Source organism: Pagrus major, chromosome 1 (genome assembly GCF_040436345.1).
Source record: "Pagrus major chromosome 1, Pma_NU_1.0".
NCBI classification, from domain to species: domain Eukaryota; kingdom Metazoa; phylum Chordata; class Actinopteri; order Spariformes; family Sparidae; genus Pagrus; species Pagrus major.
Window position 1 is genome coordinate 9,025,189 of NC_133215.1, and position 18,512 is coordinate 9,043,700.

The window sequence follows — 18,512 nt, forward strand, 5'->3', positions numbered from 1 at the left end:
TACCCATGATGTGTACATGCAGAACTTATTTCTGTATGTAATGTTTTTTCTCTCTGGTAATCTCCTCTAAACTTAGAAAACAAGGACTGGAAGTGTAACATGGTCTGTACCAGGGGCAGTAGTGCAAAAACCTTTTCACACAGTAAAAAGTCACCAGTGTATGTTTTCAAATTAACTGGAGGTAGCATCAGTATAATTAACATTCATTTGGAGCAGCTACAGCTAAGATCACAGTCTCATCCTGCATGAGAAAACAACAATGAGCACTCAGTCTTGTTGTTAGGTTAACATCTGCTTTAATTCCAAAATATCAAAACAAAAATTGTACAACAACAACAACAACATGTCTTTCAAATAATGTGTGGGCAAAAGTGATGAGCTAAAACTAAAATCAATGTCATGTTTGAGTTTCTTCTGTGGAGATACCACTCCGTCTCTCTTTTAGTCGTTCTGTCTAATCATGGTGGTTTCCCGCGACACATTACAGGCATTCTGTGTGTGTGTGTGTGTGTGTGTGTGTAAGAGGTTCGTCTGTTCATCTAGCATTGAATTGTGGAAGTCCTCGGGTTTACTGGTAGTACAGCTCCAGGTTCATCCCATCGTGGATTTCATCTGCGGGGGTCGTCGTTAAGTACAACAAGTCTGCTTAATACAAATTAATTAATCACCCATGATCTGATAAAAACATCAGAAAAATCTGTTTTTATACAAGCGGAAGTAGCTGCTTTAGTCATCTAAAGCATTAAAAGATAATTTAGAAAAAAAAGATCACTGCTAACATCAACAACATCACATCACCGCATATTTCAAAGCACTGCAGACCGTGGAGAATGTGTCCAACAGTAAGTATCTTGTCTGTAGTAGTTTAAATTTAAAACACGTAACTGCAAGTATATCACAATCAGTCCATCTAAATCATGGCTGTTGGCATATTCACATGCAGTTCATTTGATTTGAAAATATTTTGCCTCCAACCCATTACAATAAAAGGTAAATAGAAGCTCATATTACTAATTTAAGTGGAAATTATCGTTTGTTTTCGTTTAGGATTAGCCTTAGAGATGCACAATGTATCGCTGGCTAGTTTGTTTTATATGCTGCTGGTAAGCTGATAATTTGTCCGGACAATGCGGAGGCTTTTCTTATAATGACTGCACTTTTTCACTGAGTAAATGAACACCCCAAGTGTAATATTGCCATGGACAGATACATTTATATTATTGTTATTATTATTATCGCCTCTTTTTGACAGAGACAAAACAAAATGGCAGCTAAAATGTCCCTACTTTTGCCAACTTCAATTTGTTTACAAATTTTGTATTGGAATGTATTTACTGTCCTCTACGGCTGCAAGAGTTATGTTATTAGTTATTATTTCTTTATCAGTGCAGATCTAAATCCAGTGTGTAAAGCCAACATTTTGGCAAATTATCTGATGCTTACTTTTAAAGTATAAAATGTAAGTGGACCTGCAGTGGAAATATAAAAACCAGTGCTACAGTAGCAGTACTACGAAGGATACAGTCACCCAGAGTCACGTGGTCCTTGAAAATGGTATACCTGTGGGAACAGAGGAGGCACATTTAGCTGCTAATAGAATAAACACAGCAACAGAAACACTTGGGCAGTATTACAGACGAGCATCTTACCATTTCTTTAATACAATCTTGTCGTGTCGTGTTCCCGTCTGGGCGGCGATGAGCTTCTTCAGATCTCCAATGCTATCATCAGAGCTGAAGCAGGGGGGTTAAGGAGGGAACACTTCGATGGCATACAAACATTTTCAGAGAGACACATTTGAGAAGCTGGATTGAACGAATGTCCCAACATAACGTTTTGCTTCTTTTCTTTGTCTTGCACTATAGTAAAACGTAATATCTATGGGCTTTAAGACTATAGGTCAGATAAAATCAGGGCTCTAGGAAAGAGTGATGTGCAACTGTGACATCTGTAGGCCACACAGTCAATAGATTAATCATCGAAACTATATGCAGAATAATATATTATTAAACTTAACATTAATTACAGATTTACAGTGAAGAAGCCTACACACGGACAACAGTTCCAGATTAAAAGGTGCAATATGTAAGAATTTTAGTTGATAGATGGTTGAAGATGTCTGTGGTTTCTGTTGAAAATTCTGTATGAATTTAAGGTGACAAATTCTTACGTATGGCACCTTTAACTTCTTGACAAAAGATGACTGGTAAAACAAAGCAAATATTTAAGTAATAGTTTTAGTGCCGTACTAATGGACTACAGAACAGATTATTTCATTCATCAGTGTAGTGCTGATTCATCCTCAGCACTACACCATAAAAACAGCCTCTGTAATTATTCTTATTATAAAGGAAAATGCCAATCTTGTTGCTGATGGTCTTCTTAGCTTATATAAACCATAAAGAGACAACAGTATTGAATTGGGTCTGTTTCATAAGGCCCTTGCAGTAAGTCTAAGCTTCTAAGAAGTTGAAAATCTAGGCTTGTGTCAACCATGTGGACACAGGTATAACACATGTGGCATGACACATTATTCTACGTTTGCTCCATGGTTCCTGTGAAGGATACTTGCACTTAACCCGGACTTTCTTGCCCAGGCGATCGTTGCAAACCACCTCGATCATCTTCAGTTCCTGTCGACAGAGGGAAATGAGACAGTTAGCGTTAGCATAACATGTGAGTGTTGAGACGATTCAAACCACTCCTCATAAAGAGCAGTGATACTCCCACAAATAGTTAGAATATGTGGCTAATGTGGTTCATTCACAGTGTGCCACATTAAGGGTCGGAGCCTTTAAAAAGTTTAAATCAAACAGGTTGTTTTTGTTTAAGGTTAGCTAACATTAGCTCACAACAACGATGTACCAACGAATGTGTGCGTCATGTTAGGAAGCACACACTTAAACCAACATTTGGTCGTAAAATGTCGAACAATGTGTTACATCTATGGAAATAAAGTCTTAAATGTGGCGTTCCTACCTGGAAATTCACACCAGACTAACAATTTCTCCCCTTTTTCTGGAATTATCTGGAACGCTCTCGGTCCAGTTTTAACGTAAAGCTGATTGAGTTTGTGTATTAGCCTCTCGACCAATCAAACGATCGCACTCGTGATTGACAGCCTAAATCAGCCTATGGCAGCACAGAAAAACCCCGTCAAAGGCGGACCTGAGCCTGAAAACAACTCGTACCGTAAACGCGCTGCAAACTGTCGCAATTCGCCTAGCTGCAGCCCAACCTGTCACACGGTAGCTACATTGAAATTAAATTTGAAAACGCTGCAGCAGAAAAAAAAATAATGGCAGACGAGGAGAAGCTACCGCCTGGGTGGGAGAAAAGAATGAGCCGCAGTTCAAGTAAGGAAACGGAACCGGCGAGAGGCTAAATATGCTAGCTAACCAGCTACATTGCAATAGTAGGAAACTTAGCTTACTAGCTAGCACCCCCAGCATCGTGGTTTAGTGTGGAAACGAGGCGGTTACAACGTGAAGTTCAATGGGGATGGGGTTGAAACTAGTGATGGGTAACTCGGTGTTGTATGTGTGTTTGGTTAAATGTGGAGTTTGGCTGTTATTTAGGTGTGCCGCTTCATGATCGCGCCAGAGCTGATCCATTCAACCTGGTTGCTGCAGGGCCCTGCATGACGTCATTCTGCCCCAGTGCCTCACCTGCAGACTGGGAGAGCCTCAGCACAGTTTCTATGTGTTATTAATAATGATATATTGATCTAAATCCATTTAAACACAAACCAACCATTGTTAATTGTACTTTTCTACAATGCAGCTGTCACATCACATTGTGTGGGGCATCTTACAGGTCCCCAGCACAATGTAGCTTATCTCTTAAGGTGATTTTCAATACCTTAAAACTGCCCTAATCAGTGATTAACAGTGAATCTAATGATGGTGTGTAATATGAAAGGAGTTGTTTAAGTGCTGAACTGATAGAATTATCACTTGCCTCTGTGTTTTAGTCTATTTTTGATCTTTATCAACTAAAACAAGCTCTGATAACCTCTCTGTACACTACCTGACCAGCACCCAAAAAAGGTGAAAATAGTGGAATATTAAGCAGGTAAATAGCCAGAATAGGGGAGTTACGTTATACCAATATTGATGATAACCATGGTATTAAAAATTAAATATTGATATAGTGTTAATAATACACATATAATGATATTGTGTCAATAATCAAGCACAGATGTGTGGCTTTGTGGATCTTTTCACCTCCCTAAATGTTTATTGAGTGAAATGTATTTGCCAAACAGACAAAATGCACAGTGAACAAAGTCAAAGATGAATCTGACTGACAGCATTTTTATTTTTTTAAGTATTCGATGGATTTCACAGTAATATTGTCATTGTGAATTTGTTTGGTCACAATAATCGCGTAGTGAAAATCTGACATAGAGACAGCCCGCAGCCAGAATCAGATATTTCCCTCAGGAGTTGATCTACACCACGACAGAGATAAAAGAACTCACATTTGTCAGGAGATCAGAAACACAACTTCAAATGAATGCTAATGTTGCACCCTGTTGGCAGGAGGTGTGAATTATTAGCATATTTTTGTGAACATAGTTAGAGAGGCATCAGTCCAAATGTTTCTCCTCTGATACAGATTTTCAACTCAGGCTCGACCAAATACCTGATCGTGTAGATCTCATTGCAATAATTTCATTTTATGTGAAGCATTACGAGTACAGACTGCTGCCGAGTTGGCATCCTGCTGTGACTGAATGAATGCAACTGTTGGCATAAACCCTCTATTTGATACGATGATATGACAATATTGACAAAGAAAATGTGCCATATATTTTAGTAATGTCATAGCTTGCAACACAGCTGTCTTATAAGGTGATAACATGGCCTACGTGTCGCTGCCTTCATTCATTAAATACTCAATAAATGCAGTTAACTCTGTCTCTTTTCCCTCCAGATAAAGTGTACTACTTTAACCACATCACCAATGCCAGCCAGTGGGAACGTCCGGTGGGAGACGGCCGTGGAGAACCAGATAAGGTTATTATGTGTAATTTTATAAATGTTAGTCTTATTATGATGAGTATAACATCATGGAGCACTTGTAGTGCAGCTGCAAAGTGCTTTACACCAATGTGATGTGATTACAACCAAGACTTCATTAGTTTATTGATGATTAAAATATGTGATGGGTTGATGGGGCTTTATGAAGTATTCTTGCCTCAGGAAGAACAGCGACATCTGGTGGTTTACAGAAATCATAGCAGCCTTTAATACTGGGACTGAAACACTACGACACCACTTGCACTGCACTGTTTTTCTCTTCTGTGTCATAAAAGTCTTAAGAAGGCTGCATTTAGTTTATTTTAATACATTATTTTTGTTAAGAAGTGCTGCAGAATACACACATTTTAGTGTAATATCTTACAATGAAATAATAGAATAGTCTACATATCAAATATGTTTTGACATTGATTGTTTATTTGTCTTATTGCTGTGTGTTTTTCCTTCATGGTCGACATTTAGATCACATTTCATGTTTGTATCGTACACCAGTTTATACATTAAAAGTCCGACATATTGGCATTTTGGGGACTTTAGAATCTCCAAAAGAATTACAAATAAAGTCCCGTGAGTTTAAACTAAGTTTGGCTGCACAGCATCAGTTTGTATTGACTGGCAGGTCAGTGACGTTTAAGGGGATTGCAACTTATTAACATTTACAGCTCCTGACCTGATCACGTTTCTCTGTGGAAGAAGTCTTTGTCACTTGTTAACTTTTACAACTCAAGTAAAAAACGTAGAACATTTTATTAATATATTGCTGATAAGTAAGTCTGCAGTCACGTGAGTAAATGTTAAATCAATAGTCATGGGTTTGTTTAGTCCGTATTGATTCTGGGGTGTTTTGACACTGATCAGTATTATTTTTCTTCACTCAGGTACGCTGCTCTCACCTCCTGGTGAAGCATAACCAGTCACGGCGTCCTTCTTCTTGGCGGGAACAAAATATCACAAGAACTAAAGATGAGGCCCTCGAACTCATTCAGAGTAAGTGAGAGATCATTGAGGGAGGGAGGATTTGGTTCATGAAGGTTTTGATCAGTGTATTTAACTTGTCCTTTATTTCTCTACTCTGTGCAGAGTACATAGAAGAGATCAAGTCTGGAGAGGAGAAGTTTGAGTCTCTGGCTTCTCAGTTCAGTGACTGCAGCTCAGCTAAGAACGGAGGAGATCTGGGATTATTCGGCAGAGGTACAGAACTCGCATACACAATAACAAACCACCGTACACAACAGTATTCATACGTGCAAGAACACTTCTGTTCATGATTACATAAACCCACAAGAGTTCTACACAGATGTTTGCCAAAATGTTGATGTACTTCTTTTATTTCACTGTTACTGTCATTTCTGGCATTGTTGCCCAATGCCTGAGACCGACTTGTAATAAAATTAAAGAAATTATTGAATTAAAGGTTTTGTAAAAGATAATAAAGAAACACTACTGAAAAGGTTAGATTAATTATTAGTAATATATGTTATTATACAGTTTATATAATAGTATATCTGTGTTTATGTTTCAGGTCAAATGCAGAAGCCTTTTGAAGACGCCTCCTTTGCCCTCAAAGTGGGAGACATGAGCGGTCCTGTTTTTACTGACTCTGGTGTCCATATCATCCTACGTACTGGTTGAAAGGGGGAAAAAAACCCATACAGTACCTGTACTTTCCTCTTACGTCTACACACACATACACACACACACACAGTCCAACCCAACCAGACCTGTGATTTATTTTAATGACATGCCACCCAATAAACAAAGCTTATGGGCTGAATTGCATTATTTTAAGTGGGATCATTTTGTTCCAAGCGCTATTGAACATGTATGAATAATTTACACTGAACACCAAGGAGTACTGCAGATTATTCCTGTAGGACCTCAAGCTTTTATTAACCATTGCAATGCCATCATATAAAAACATGAGCGCCAGTGACTGTTGAAGTGAGCGCCCCGTGGAAACGGTTTCACACGATGCGAAAAGTTTGAGAGCGCGCCTGTAAAAACTCATGTTGTAGTATGAGCATGTCTTCAAAAGGACCATTAACTGTATGTTTTTCCTTTTAAGCTTTTCATTTCTACTGTATGTGTGCCAAAGCTGTTCCTTTATCTCTATTATTGTTTTGGAAAATACTCATCAGATGTTAAGAGATACTGTCTAACCATTGCAGACCCCTGCACACCAAGAAAGCTCTGTCATTCTGTTCTTTACATTCAGCATTGATTTACATTTTTTGTCTTTTGCAGATATTCGGTAACATACAGTAGAATTGTTTGTTTGCATCATTGACTACGAGAAGTGCATGTTTCCCCTCTGAGGATATGCAAAGATGGCACGATTGAAAACTTCCAGGTTTTAACAATCAGCTCTGCAGCTTTTAAAACCATCAAAGTGCAATGAACTGTTACACTGTTGTGTCATTGGAGTTTTTCTTTCATCATTAAAAATCCTTTTTTTTTGTAAGCCTCTTGTTTTGCTTATTTCCTCTTTTCTTTGTCCAACACATTGAACATTAACACAGATCTGTGAGAGAGATGGGAGGAGGATTTATGCTGCATTCACGTGCTCCTCGTATTCTGACTCGGTTAAAACAACTCATTGACAGCTGTTTCAAGTATTTGAGTGACAAGGAAGAGCAAAGGAAACGATACAATGACTTTTACAATACATGACTTTGGTCAAAAGTTTCTTCTTACCAAACTTTTTTCTGACTTTCAGAGTTGTTCCAACTTGGGAGGGCATTTTCCCAGTTGGAAAAACATTTTTACTAGCACATGAACGCCCCTTTAGAGCAGAATGATGGACATGTTGTTTATTATTCAAGGTGTTTGTTAACTCTGGTTGTACTCATGTGAAGCTCTATGACTGACAGACTCCAACACTAATAAATAAGTATAATAGCAGTAAAAGCAAGGCTACAAAGCAAAAAAATGGATGAGATTTGTCAATATTTAAGTCTTTATTGTCATTGTGGAAGACAACAAAACAGTCCACTTTTTTAGTGGAAGGAGGAGCACACACAATGATGTCAAAGCCACAAAACTCCTGAGAGAAGAACAAATGTTACCCCCTCAGCATAGACTCACGCAACTGACACTTTTTACAAGGAGGATTTATGCTGCATTCACGTGCTCCTTGTGTTCAGACCTGGGTGTGTTCATGTTGAAATGTGGGAGCTATGTGGATGCCAAAAAGAATTGTTATTGACAGCTGTTTCCAGTATTTGAGTGACAAGAAAGAGCAAAGGAAACAATACAATGACTTTGGTAAAAGTTTCTTCATACCAACATTTTTTCTGACTTTCCGAGTTGGTGTTCCAGCTTGAGAGGTCATTCAGGTGAATTTTCCCAGTTGGAAAAACATTTGCAACAATACAAGTACTCTTGTGAAGCTCTATGACTGAGAGACTCCAATACTAGTAAAAAAGTACAATAGCAGTAAAAGCAAGCAATAAAGGGTATGAAGCAATAAAATAGATAAGATTTGTCAAGATTAAAGTCTTTGTGCAAGAAAACAAAACAGCAACACATCTCTCTGAGCTCTGTAGTGAAGAATATAAGATAAAAGTGGTTAATTAAAAAAAAGATGAAATAGTGCTTAAAAACAGGAATAAATGATAAAAGGGAATAGGTATAGAAACAGCAGGAATTATGTCCAATTGTGTCAGCAAACCTGCCACGAAAGTGCTGTATGTGGGATGCACAGACTCAACACCCTGAAATGTATTAACACAATATCATAAAGTGAGTTTTGATTAAACTTATCCTCCATCACCAGGCAAAATTAACTGCAGGTGGACGAGAGGAAAATTCAGTTGGACTAAAAGTATAAAACCGAGGAGTATCAAAGGAAATTTATACAACCTGTTTGGCTACTAATAAAAAATCCAAATAAAATTGATTATGATAGGACAGCTCACGTGTAGGGGTAAATAACACAATCCTTCCTTGTAGGTTAGTTATTCATTCATCATCAGCTTGTCTGCACAAATACAAAGATGTATGGAAAGATAAGATTTTGCAACATTGCAATTTAACAAATGCAACCATTCACTGATAACGATCTTTACTTCTCTGTTGTTGAGTCCCTTCTTCACAAACTTAGCTTGGTGTTAAATGCTGAAAAATATCCAAGCATATATTGTATATATCTGCTATGCTCTTGTGTATAGTGTGTGACTATTTGGGGATATTTTTTGTCTTTCCCAGGTCTCTGAGAAATATATTTTAAGCCATAACAGGTAACTGATACATCCCCAAAGACCACCTCTATCACAGCTACCATGCTATTATAGCCTACTTCTACCAGCACTTTGCAGAAATTTTTAAAAATGATTTCTGTTGCATTTTTCTTTTGACAAAAACAAGTTTCAACTCTGTGTTGTTCAAACATCCCAGCAATTAAATTCAAGTTAATTTCCTTTGACCTTGGAGAAAGTTTTTACTATCCTTATCTCCTCTGTATAGTATTACTGCCTTGTTTTTATTTTTACTTCCTCTTTAGCTCCATTAAGATAGACTATATAAAGCTTCATGCTCTGCTCCTCTGAGCAAACAACAAAGGGACTTTCTCTCCGTGGTTCTGATTCTGATGACTGCAGGTGGAGCAACGACATCAACACTTTGGGCACTTGGAACAGGTAGAAAACTCTTTTATTAAAATGTCACAGGAACAGTCTTTAACAATTTTAAGGCAATTTTATAAAAGACTTTAAATCTGAGAAGCACCACTGCATGGTACAATAGACAGAGGGAATGATTTGGGTTCTGATGCTGGCAACTTTATCAATGAAGGACAGAGAAAAATCTCTAATTTTTAGGATACCTCACCAGACTGGTTCTTCTGACAAAATATACTATTTAAAAAGTGGCAGGGACATGTCTCCACCATCTCCAGTGTAGCAATGAACAGCAAAAATATGTCCATGCACGACATGTCCCAGGGGCTTTAGCATGTATGTGATCATAATTCAACTACAACTTCTGGTGTTACAGTCATCTCCACAGACTCCTAACCTGAGTCTAGGTGCCTGTTGCTTTTTGTTTGTTTTGTTTTGCTTTTTTGTATGTTTTTCATTTTTAAGGGAAGGTTAAGTAATTAAAAACTGTAAGGCACTGTAGTTTTATGGCAGTTTTGTAAAAAGCAACCAAAAGTCATATTCAAGTAAAAATATCATGTTAAAATATTACTTTGGTAAAAATAAAATTCCCATATGAATAGTACTTGAGTAAACGTCTTAAAGAACTGATATCAAATGTATATGAAAATATCCAAAGTAAAATTATACATTTTTATACAGTATTCTTTGGATCGACTGATTAGTGGCTGAGCCGATTACTGGATCCAATATTCAGCATTTTTCTGAATGTCTGAATCAGTGTTTTATTATCAAATTTAAATAAATAGAATATATTTATTCATAATATGGCAATCTGCAAAGTAACTAGTAACTAAAGTTATTAAACAAATAGAGTGGAGTAAAAAGTACAATAATTACCTCCAAAATATAGTGGAGTGATAGTATGTAGTACAAGTAGAGTACAGTACTTGAGTAACTTAGTTACATTAAGATAATTGTTGTTGTTGATGGTTTTTGGGAAAATGTACAAATTTCAGGGACAATTAAAATGTGTAAATTGATAGTGTATGCTTTTTTTGTTTGCTTTTTAATAGGCTACCTTTCCTTTTTACTGTTACCTGCAGATTTGATGGTCACACAGTATCTTGGGCTGGCACACTTTTCATCTCCAAAAGAAATAAACACTGCAGACGTACAGAAGAAACCCTGCTGAAGAGGTAATCAGTACAACACGGACATTTAAAGGGCTACAAATGATTAAAAATAATAATAATAATTTAAATCCCACTCAACTTTGTGTGTATCAAAACAGATTAGTTTTAGCTCATATATTGCTTTTTAAACTCCTAAATAATGATAAAGGCACAGAGTTTTTTTCATCCCACAACCTGGTAATGGAACAACAATTTGCAGTTCTTGTTACCTTTACTGATGATCATCTAGAGCTGAAGTGATACTCATTTGTGTTCTGATCTATCTTTTTTATCTCTCTCTGAAATAGTGTGTCTTCGACTGCAGCCATGACCTCCTCCTCAACCCCACCCCGCCTCTACCTGAGTCTCCTCCTTTTTCTGTCGTACCACTCTCCTGTTTTTTCCTGTGGAATCGGAAACCGCAGCCAGTGTGAGTCTGCTGAATTTGTACCAGGCCACAACCTGGTGGGGGAGGGCTTTGACGTGGTCACCCTGCAGCGTAAAGGCGCCTACATGATTGACGTGAGGACTTACCTCACCCCAAATGGCACCTGTAATCTCTGCTCCAACCCTCTTCAAGGCGACAGGCTGCAAAAAGTAATACATACATAGACAAACAATAATTCTGCAGCAACAGCTGCAGATAATTTATGTGTAAATGTTAATCATGGTGTTCTCACCTTCATTTTCAGCTGCCAGTCTCTGCAGTGGACTGGCGTGCGTTAAGCCGATGCAGTGCTAACCTCTACAGCAGTGCACACACCTCCGTTAGGTATGATATGATACAGCATTATATCAGTGAATGGGTTTTATCAGCCATTTTTATACTTTAAATTCATTCAAATGCCTCAATACAAGCCAGTAAATAGTCACTGCTAAAGCTAAAGAGCAAAGAGAACTCAGCCTTTGTGATTTCTCTCTGACCTTTTCTAATATCTGTAATATTTTAGACACAAACAGCCCAAAATGTATTTGCACACAGTATTCTGAAAGCAGATGTCAATCCCCTTCAACATGTACTGTAACCACCGTCTTCTTCTTCCTAAATCGTCTGTATTAATCATGTTAAAAAAAGACCTTTAATTGTGAATTCTTCCTGCAAATTGTGTCCACAGCTCATTGATCGACACTTACACGTCCCAGGCGAGTGACGACTGGAAGGTAGGAAACTATATTATTATCATTATTATCATAACTGATAGACACTTAATTCTTTCACTCATTTTACCACTGGAGTACCCGCCTTTGTCATGAATGTTTTTTGGAGAAACCACCACATTGTGGTAAATAAAACCTTAAATTAAACTGCAAATTCTAAGATCTGATATACAACATACTGTATTTAGAAAACAGAACAAGTATCAACGAATTAATGGTTTATTCATACGCCATATAATGGTGATTTCAGGTGAACATCAAGCAGCTCACAAGCTTTTACTTTTTATTTAATTTGTCAGGTTGGTATAAATGTGGATAAGTTTGTGTCTGCCGGCCTGGAGGTGGGAGGAACACGCTCCTCTGCGTATACGTTTGCTTCACAAAAGACCAGAGAGGACCGCTACTTTTTCAGCACTCATGGGGTGACCTGCAGCCATTATCGGTAGGGTGTGAAGATTTCTCGCATCACAGCCGAATTTTCTTCAGTCAAGTTTGTTGAGATAATTAACAAATCTGTATCTTTGTGTCTAGTTACCGGGTGTCCAGCACACCACCACTCAGCTCTGAGTTCAGAAAGGATTTGGCCAGACTGCCGAGTCACTACAATTCCTCCACCAGGGCTCAGTACAGAGTGCTCATACAGACCTACGGCACACACTACATCCGCCAGGTTAAAACACACACACACACAAACACACACACAATTTTAATTTCCTTATTTCACAAATAAAATAACACCTATTGTTCCAAAAAAACAAATTTTTTTCTCTCAACGACATTGTTCTTCATTTCAGGTTGACCTTGGAGGGCGACTCAGGCGAGTCACAGCTGCACGAACCTGTTTGTCAACAGTGAATGGACTCTCCTCCAGTGAGGTACATTTGACACCTTCTGGACAGTGTACACAACACAACCACATGTTGTTACAATATAAATGTTCTTTTCCAAACCCCATAATAGCTTTGGTCGCCACAAAAAAACCAAGAAACCTCCCCACAGAGTTGCTGCAGGCGCCTGGTGGCAGCCTTGTGGCTTGTGATAACACCCCAACCATTCCCTCCACCTGCCAATGTGAAAAATCAGTTAATAAGTTGAAAATGTGAATGTGATTTGACACGTTTTGGTACAAATGTCAACCTTGGATGAGTCTCTGGTTTGCAGAAATGTTAGCTGCCAACATTTTATCAGGGCAACTGGGCGGCCCAACCTGACATAACAACAAACACTAAATAGTGTAAAGATTTTGCATCATATTTGAAATTTACAGCTGAAAAAGAAGTGTGAAGCTCAGTCTGACTGAGCTTCATGCTCATCACACCATTCAGTGGCCCCTCACGCTCTGTATGGACATATCTGCATTCGTTATTGTCTCTCTACTCATTACAGTTTCAAACTTGTCTGTGGATACATAACGTGGAGCTTTTATGTCCCATCCTGTCCTCTAGGTCCACTCCTGCTTATCACTGGGTTTCTCTATTGGCCTCGGGAAGGTGTCATTATCTGCTAACCGACAGTCTTGCAAGAAAGTCCAACAGAACCAGGGCTTCTCCACCTCGTACAGCTCTAGTCTCCACCAACACTTCACAGATGTGGCAGGAGGCAGTGGTTGGTTAGGGGAGTTTTCACTCACTCATAATGACTCTGTGGGCTACAGGAATTGGCTCTCCACTCTCAAGGACGAACCGGATATTGTTTCATACAGCCTTAGGCCAATGTATGAGCTGGTGCCCACTGAGACACAGAAGTCAGGGATGAAGGCTGCCATAGAGCAGTACTTAGGAGACAACGCAGTGAGGAAGTCACCCAGCCAACCATATTGTGGTTGGCATACTCCCAACCTGGCCCCCAACTGCTGTCCTAAACAGGCCTCGAGGGGAAACCTGGTGGTGACCATCATCAGAGCCTGGAACCTGAAAGGAGATCCGACGGGCAAGACTGAGGGGTGAGTAGAGCAAGGTCAGAAATTGAGATCTGAAGCTGGTATATCAAACTAAGCCATTAATTCAAGAGTTGCTTTTCCTTGTTTTGTCTTATTCACAGCTATGCTAAGATGTGGTACGGCTCCATCCATCACTGGACTCATTGGATCCGGTCAAACAACCCTTGGTGGAACGCTCGTTATAATCTGGGCAATGTTAGTAAATCTTCTCATCACAGATCATCTTAAAATAACTTTAATCCCATTATTCAGCCTCGAGGTACCACTAGCTGATGAAGTAACTGAGTTGCAGCCAACAAAATCCATTACCTTTAGCTTTTTGTAAAATGGAATAAGTCCCAACCACTCATAGAGTTTGTTCTTATACCTAACACTTTTTCATTAAGAGTATATTATACTATATTAATGGATGGAAGATTATATCTGTGTCTACTAACATGTCATGTGCTAGGCCCATTGTATAAATATTTGTTTTGTTTGTTGTTGTTTTTTATGAAGGTGCACACAAACTCAGGTTTGTATATTGAGGTCTGGGACAAGGATGTGAAGCATGATGACCGTCTGGGATCATGTACAAAGTACCTGAGCCAGGGGACACACAGATTCACCTGTCCAACCCAGGGAGGTAGAGGTGGCTTTGAGGTCCAGTACACTCTGACCTGTGACCGTCAACTCACTGGAAACAGGTGCCAACAGTATAGACCAGCTCCACAGTGAGAAACACACTCTGGGTGTGCTGCACGTGTGATATCAGATCTGTTGACTACATTGTTTTATGTTGTCATTGAAAGTACAGAAAAGTTGTCATTGGAAAAGCGTATTTTTTTTATAGACATTTGCTTTCAATATGTGTTGCAGTAGGGTTAAAATCAAAGGTATATTCACATTATGAAACTGCGTGAAATTGAAAAAGATTGGCTCCTGTTTTTTACTTGTTTTTAACAACATTACTGATGAACATTTATGATTTCAATACAGTGTTTTTGTTGTCAACTCGTTATTAATAAGATAATTTGAGGTCATAAAAGGTTCAATCCAGTTTTGAAATTTGCATGATAGGGTTATCCTTTGTTTTACATTTGGTTTATGTCTTTGCGGTTGTTGGTAATTATTTAGAGTTCATATTTTCAAATACATTTTCAAATACATTTTCATTATGTCTGTCATAATCATTTTTGTGTCCCTTCCCATGCAAATAAAGCCTATGAAAACATGAGTTGTGTCTTTAAGTACAGCACAAGTGTCAGAGCTAAAGGAAAAAATATATATCTAGAATTAAAGCACCTAACATGTGGAAACATTATAAAGTTATATGAACAACAAAATTCAGACACCAAGTAGGTATTTTGTTATATGTTGTAGGGCAGTGGCTCCCAATGTGGGTGTCCAAAACATATTTCCTTTACATGAAATAATTATTTTATTGTTTTATTTTTTTCTGACTTTTCTTCTAAAAGCCAAACCAAACACCAGTATCCAGCTCTCAGAATTGAGGCCTATGCAGAAGTATCAAAAACTGCAGTTCCTCAAATGGCCACTTGAGGGTGGCTCTAAAAGCAAGTCAATCCCCATAAGAGCCCATGTTAAAATGTCCAACTATACAGCAGAAGTAAACATGTTTACAGCCTGGTACAAAAAGCAGTTTTGGTCTCTATAGCTAACTTATCCTTTCATGAGAACTACACAGGGGTGAATCTTTATATATACTCACTGGTTTAAATTATACTAAGGCTTAAAGTTGTGCATAATTAGGGCTGTGGCCTCTTTGAGTGTATACAATCACTGTGCGAGACACAGTAGCTTTGAGCTACACATTAACAATGCTGACATGGTGATATTTCGGGGCTTAAATGTTTGCTATGTTCTGCATCTTATTTTCACATGTTAGCATTCAAATATTTGCTAATTAGTACTGAACACAAAGTACAGCTGAGGCTAATGAGAGTGTCATTTGGTCAAAATTCAAAGTATCAGACTCTGTCAGCCACAGTATCAGCTCTAATTACATACTTTCGCCGTAACTACCACGCATACTTTTTCTGAAATAAGGTCCCATGGTGGTCCACTGAAGGGGTCTGACTTGGCCTCTCTAATGGCTCCATCTCTACAGTTCGTCCCCTCTTCAGGTCTGGCAACCCAATATTTGCTGGTTGACATAAAACACATTACTAGTGGTTTTTAAGTCAGGTAACTGCAAAACAGAGAGATTATTCTGCCATTTTTAAACTTAATCAACATCGGGCGAATTCATTTGGTTTGAATGTAACAGGCATGTGTTTACATGTAAAAGTCCTGCACTGCAGGTTTAAGGGGTCACCAAAGTTACCACAGTTTATCCTGAGGGAAGAGAGGGGGGATTTGTGGCACAACTTCACCTACTTCCCGAAGGGAAAAAGTCAAAGAGGCTGCAGCAACACTTGATTTCACATCCCAGTAATTTACCCCAGGCTAAACTAATAAACCTCTTTAACCTGAACTAAAGGGAGGGCCATTCCATGTTCAGTTAGAAATGCCCTTTCTCATCTGATTTGCTACCTCTGCCACATAAGCTCCGATAAGATAAAAGATTTCAAGGCTTCTTCTTCTGCTTATCTCTGAACAAAGAACAAACTGTCTTTCTCTCGATGGTTCTGCTTTTGATGGAAGCAGAGCAGCAACTTTCTTTGCATTTCAAACAGGTAAAAAACTATTTTTGAATGTAACTGGAAGATAGCATTAACAGTCTTTAATACATCAGATTAACAATTCATTTTAAATTACTTAGAAAAGATGCTACACTGCACGATACTGTTGACATAGAGCGTGATTTGGGCACTGAGGCTGGCAACACAGATTTGCAAGAGACTTCACCAGACTTCTGTAGAGTTTACTGGTCTACATAGTGTGTTGGGATTGTGTGGGTTTTTCCAGATCAGATGTTAGGATAATATATTGACCTCTATTTTTAACAGTGTTGTTGAACCATTTAAAGAACTCTTCAGTCTGATATCAAACATCAGCAGATGCAGTGGTCAAATATGCATATTTCTGACAATAAAATGATGTAATTCTAAGGCTAAGGCTCTTGCAACAGCTTTTGCAGGCACAGAATGACATACAGGTGCACCTGAGCTAAATCATAGTCTGCAAGTCATTTCAACTTGCACCTTTTGGAGAGGGTCAGATGCATACGATGTGATTTTGTATTCAGCTGTATTTAAAAACCCTCAAACTCATACCTGAAGCAAGACATCAGGAATAAGAACAGAGCCACAGACGTAAATTAGTGGTATCCTATACTAATTAACAGAAGTCATCATGATTCCTCCACATCATCAGTCCATAGGGTGCTACAATTATCTCCACTTGGAGGTTATTTCAAAGGAAAGAATGTCGTCAAAGTCCTAACATGACATAACAGTAGCAATAAAATAAAGTTGCCAAGGTGTGATAGTGCCAGGAACAGGCATATCACGTTGTGCTGAAATAGCAAAAAAAACAAAAACTGCGGCACAACAGAGGAAACATATTTTTGGTTAAAAAAAAAAAAATGTATTGCTTGCACACAAATCAAAGTGTTTATCTTGGCAATATTGATAATACATGGAAAACTTGGGAACAATGATCACACTATCTCATGGCAAGACAAATCAGTGTAAAACATTAATGAGTAGTTACACAAAGGGGCCTTTATTTCCTCATACCAGCAACTAATGAAGATGAAACACAACTCACAATTATCTGTGTGCACACAACAAAAACTTCAGCTTCACGAGTAAAAGTTGCCATTAATCTATTTTTTTTCTCATAGTCAGCAAAGACCAAAAACCAACAATGTTATTTTAATACTTTCCATCTTCCCTTCCCTGTCTGTGGCACTCAGCCCCAACCTACTGATGCATTCTGCAGATGTAACTTTTTCTTTTCTCAAAAAACAGCTGGGCACTGTAGTTTTTAGCAAGTTTGACTCAAGCAGAAGTAAACATTGATTTTGTTAGGGACTATTTTTAGCTGCAGATTAATACACATTTGATGTGTTCGGGAGTGTTTACAGCAGAACACACATAATAAACTACATTGGTTGTTCATCGTAATGGAGGAACGTCTCCTAGGTAAACAGTGTGTGTCATTGTGTTTTTAATATTTTTGACAACAATTACATATGTGGCACAGAACAATAAGATACCAGGGCTTTATCAGGCAATTAATATGAACAAAATTAACATTTAAATAGCTGCAAATTAAAAAAATTTATTGATACAGGTCATTTTGTTTTTCACAAAATAATCTCCATTCAAAGATATCAAATATAGGTTATAATATAACGTACATTTCCCCTCCAAGCTCCAATCAGCAGTCAACATTACAGAACATAAACACCCGACAGTGGAGGTCTCCTCTACTGATCACTGCTGCCGTCAGGTTGACAAACCAGAGTGAAGCTAAATCCACTTTGTAATTAGTTAAAAAGTTCTCTCTAAGCTCTCCTCTCATCAGTAAACAACTTCGGATCAGAGCAGATGTGACTGCGGCTGTTTATTACTCCAGAAGGTCCCTTCTTGATACTAATTTGTGCTCTTATCTACTGTTTTTGTCTTTTATATCTTTATATTTCAGTGTG

At 38.3% G+C, this 18,512-nt stretch overlaps 3 protein-coding genes across 3 annotated transcripts; 2 read left to right on the forward strand and 1 right to left on the reverse strand.

The window, feature by feature from the left end:
* Positions 1–273: 273 nt before the first annotated feature.
* ubl5 (ubiquitin like 5) lies at positions 274–3,087 on the reverse strand. Its single transcript, XM_073467336.1, has 5 exons — positions 2,980–3,087; positions 2,569–2,633; positions 1,650–1,733; positions 1,523–1,560; positions 274–612 (listed from the first exon to the last, which is right to left on the reverse strand). Exons 2-5 carry the CDS (start codon positions 2,622–2,624, stop codon positions 569–571), a joined length of 222 nt encoding a protein of 73 aa, XP_073323437.1. The 5' UTR covers positions 2,625–2,633; positions 2,980–3,087; the 3' UTR covers positions 274–568.
* A 100-nt stretch (positions 3,088–3,187) lies between these two features.
* Positions 3,188–7,506, forward strand: pin1 (peptidylprolyl cis/trans isomerase, NIMA-interacting 1). The gene is made up of 5 exons (XM_073467335.1): positions 3,188–3,356; positions 4,939–5,021; positions 5,924–6,032; positions 6,126–6,236; positions 6,568–7,506. The coding sequence occupies exons 1-5, from the start codon at positions 3,299–3,301 to the stop codon at positions 6,675–6,677; spliced, it is 471 nt and encodes a 156-aa protein (XP_073323436.1). The 5' UTR covers positions 3,188–3,298; the 3' UTR covers positions 6,678–7,506.
* A 2,149-nt stretch (positions 7,507–9,655) lies between these two features.
* Positions 9,656–14,661, forward strand: LOC141003112 (perforin-1-like). Its single transcript, XM_073474400.1, has 10 exons — positions 9,656–9,682; positions 11,124–11,412; positions 11,508–11,587; positions 11,931–11,976; positions 12,273–12,415; positions 12,505–12,643; positions 12,768–12,848; positions 13,419–13,915; positions 14,014–14,107; positions 14,411–14,661. Exons 2-10 carry the CDS (start codon positions 11,143–11,145, stop codon positions 14,627–14,629), a joined length of 1,569 nt encoding a protein of 522 aa, XP_073330501.1. The 5' UTR covers positions 9,656–9,682; positions 11,124–11,142; the 3' UTR covers positions 14,630–14,661.
* The last annotated feature ends 3,851 nt before the right edge of the window (positions 14,662–18,512 follow it).

Coding starts and splice junctions, on each gene's coding strand:
- ubl5 (XM_073467336.1), bottom strand. CDS start 2,624: ATGATCGAGGTGGTTTGCAACGATCGCCTGGGCAAGAAAGTCCGGGTT. Junction 1,561..1,649: donor AAGATTGTATTAAAGAAATG/GTAAGATGCTCG, acceptor CTGTTCCCACAG/GTATACCATTTTCAAGGACC. Junction 613..1,522: donor CCACGTGACTCTGGGTGACT/GTATCCTTCGTA, acceptor CGACCCCCGCAG/ATGAAATCCACGATGGGATG.
- pin1 (XM_073467335.1), top strand. CDS start 3,299: ATGGCAGACGAGGAGAAGCTACCGCCTGGGTGGGAGAAAAGAATGAGC. Junction 3,357..4,938: donor AAGAATGAGCCGCAGTTCAA/GTAAGGAAACGG, acceptor TTTTCCCTCCAG/ATAAAGTGTACTACTTTAAC. Junction 6,237..6,567: donor TCTGGGATTATTCGGCAGAG/GTACAGAACTCG, acceptor TTTATGTTTCAG/GTCAAATGCAGAAGCCTTTT.
- LOC141003112 (XM_073474400.1), top strand. CDS start 11,143: ATGACCTCCTCCTCAACCCCACCCCGCCTCTACCTGAGTCTCCTCCTT. Junction 11,413..11,507: donor AAGGCGACAGGCTGCAAAAA/GTAATACATACA, acceptor CTTCATTTTCAG/CTGCCAGTCTCTGCAGTGGA. Junction 12,644..12,767: donor GCACACACTACATCCGCCAG/GTTAAAACACAC, acceptor TCTTCATTTCAG/GTTGACCTTGGAGGGCGACT.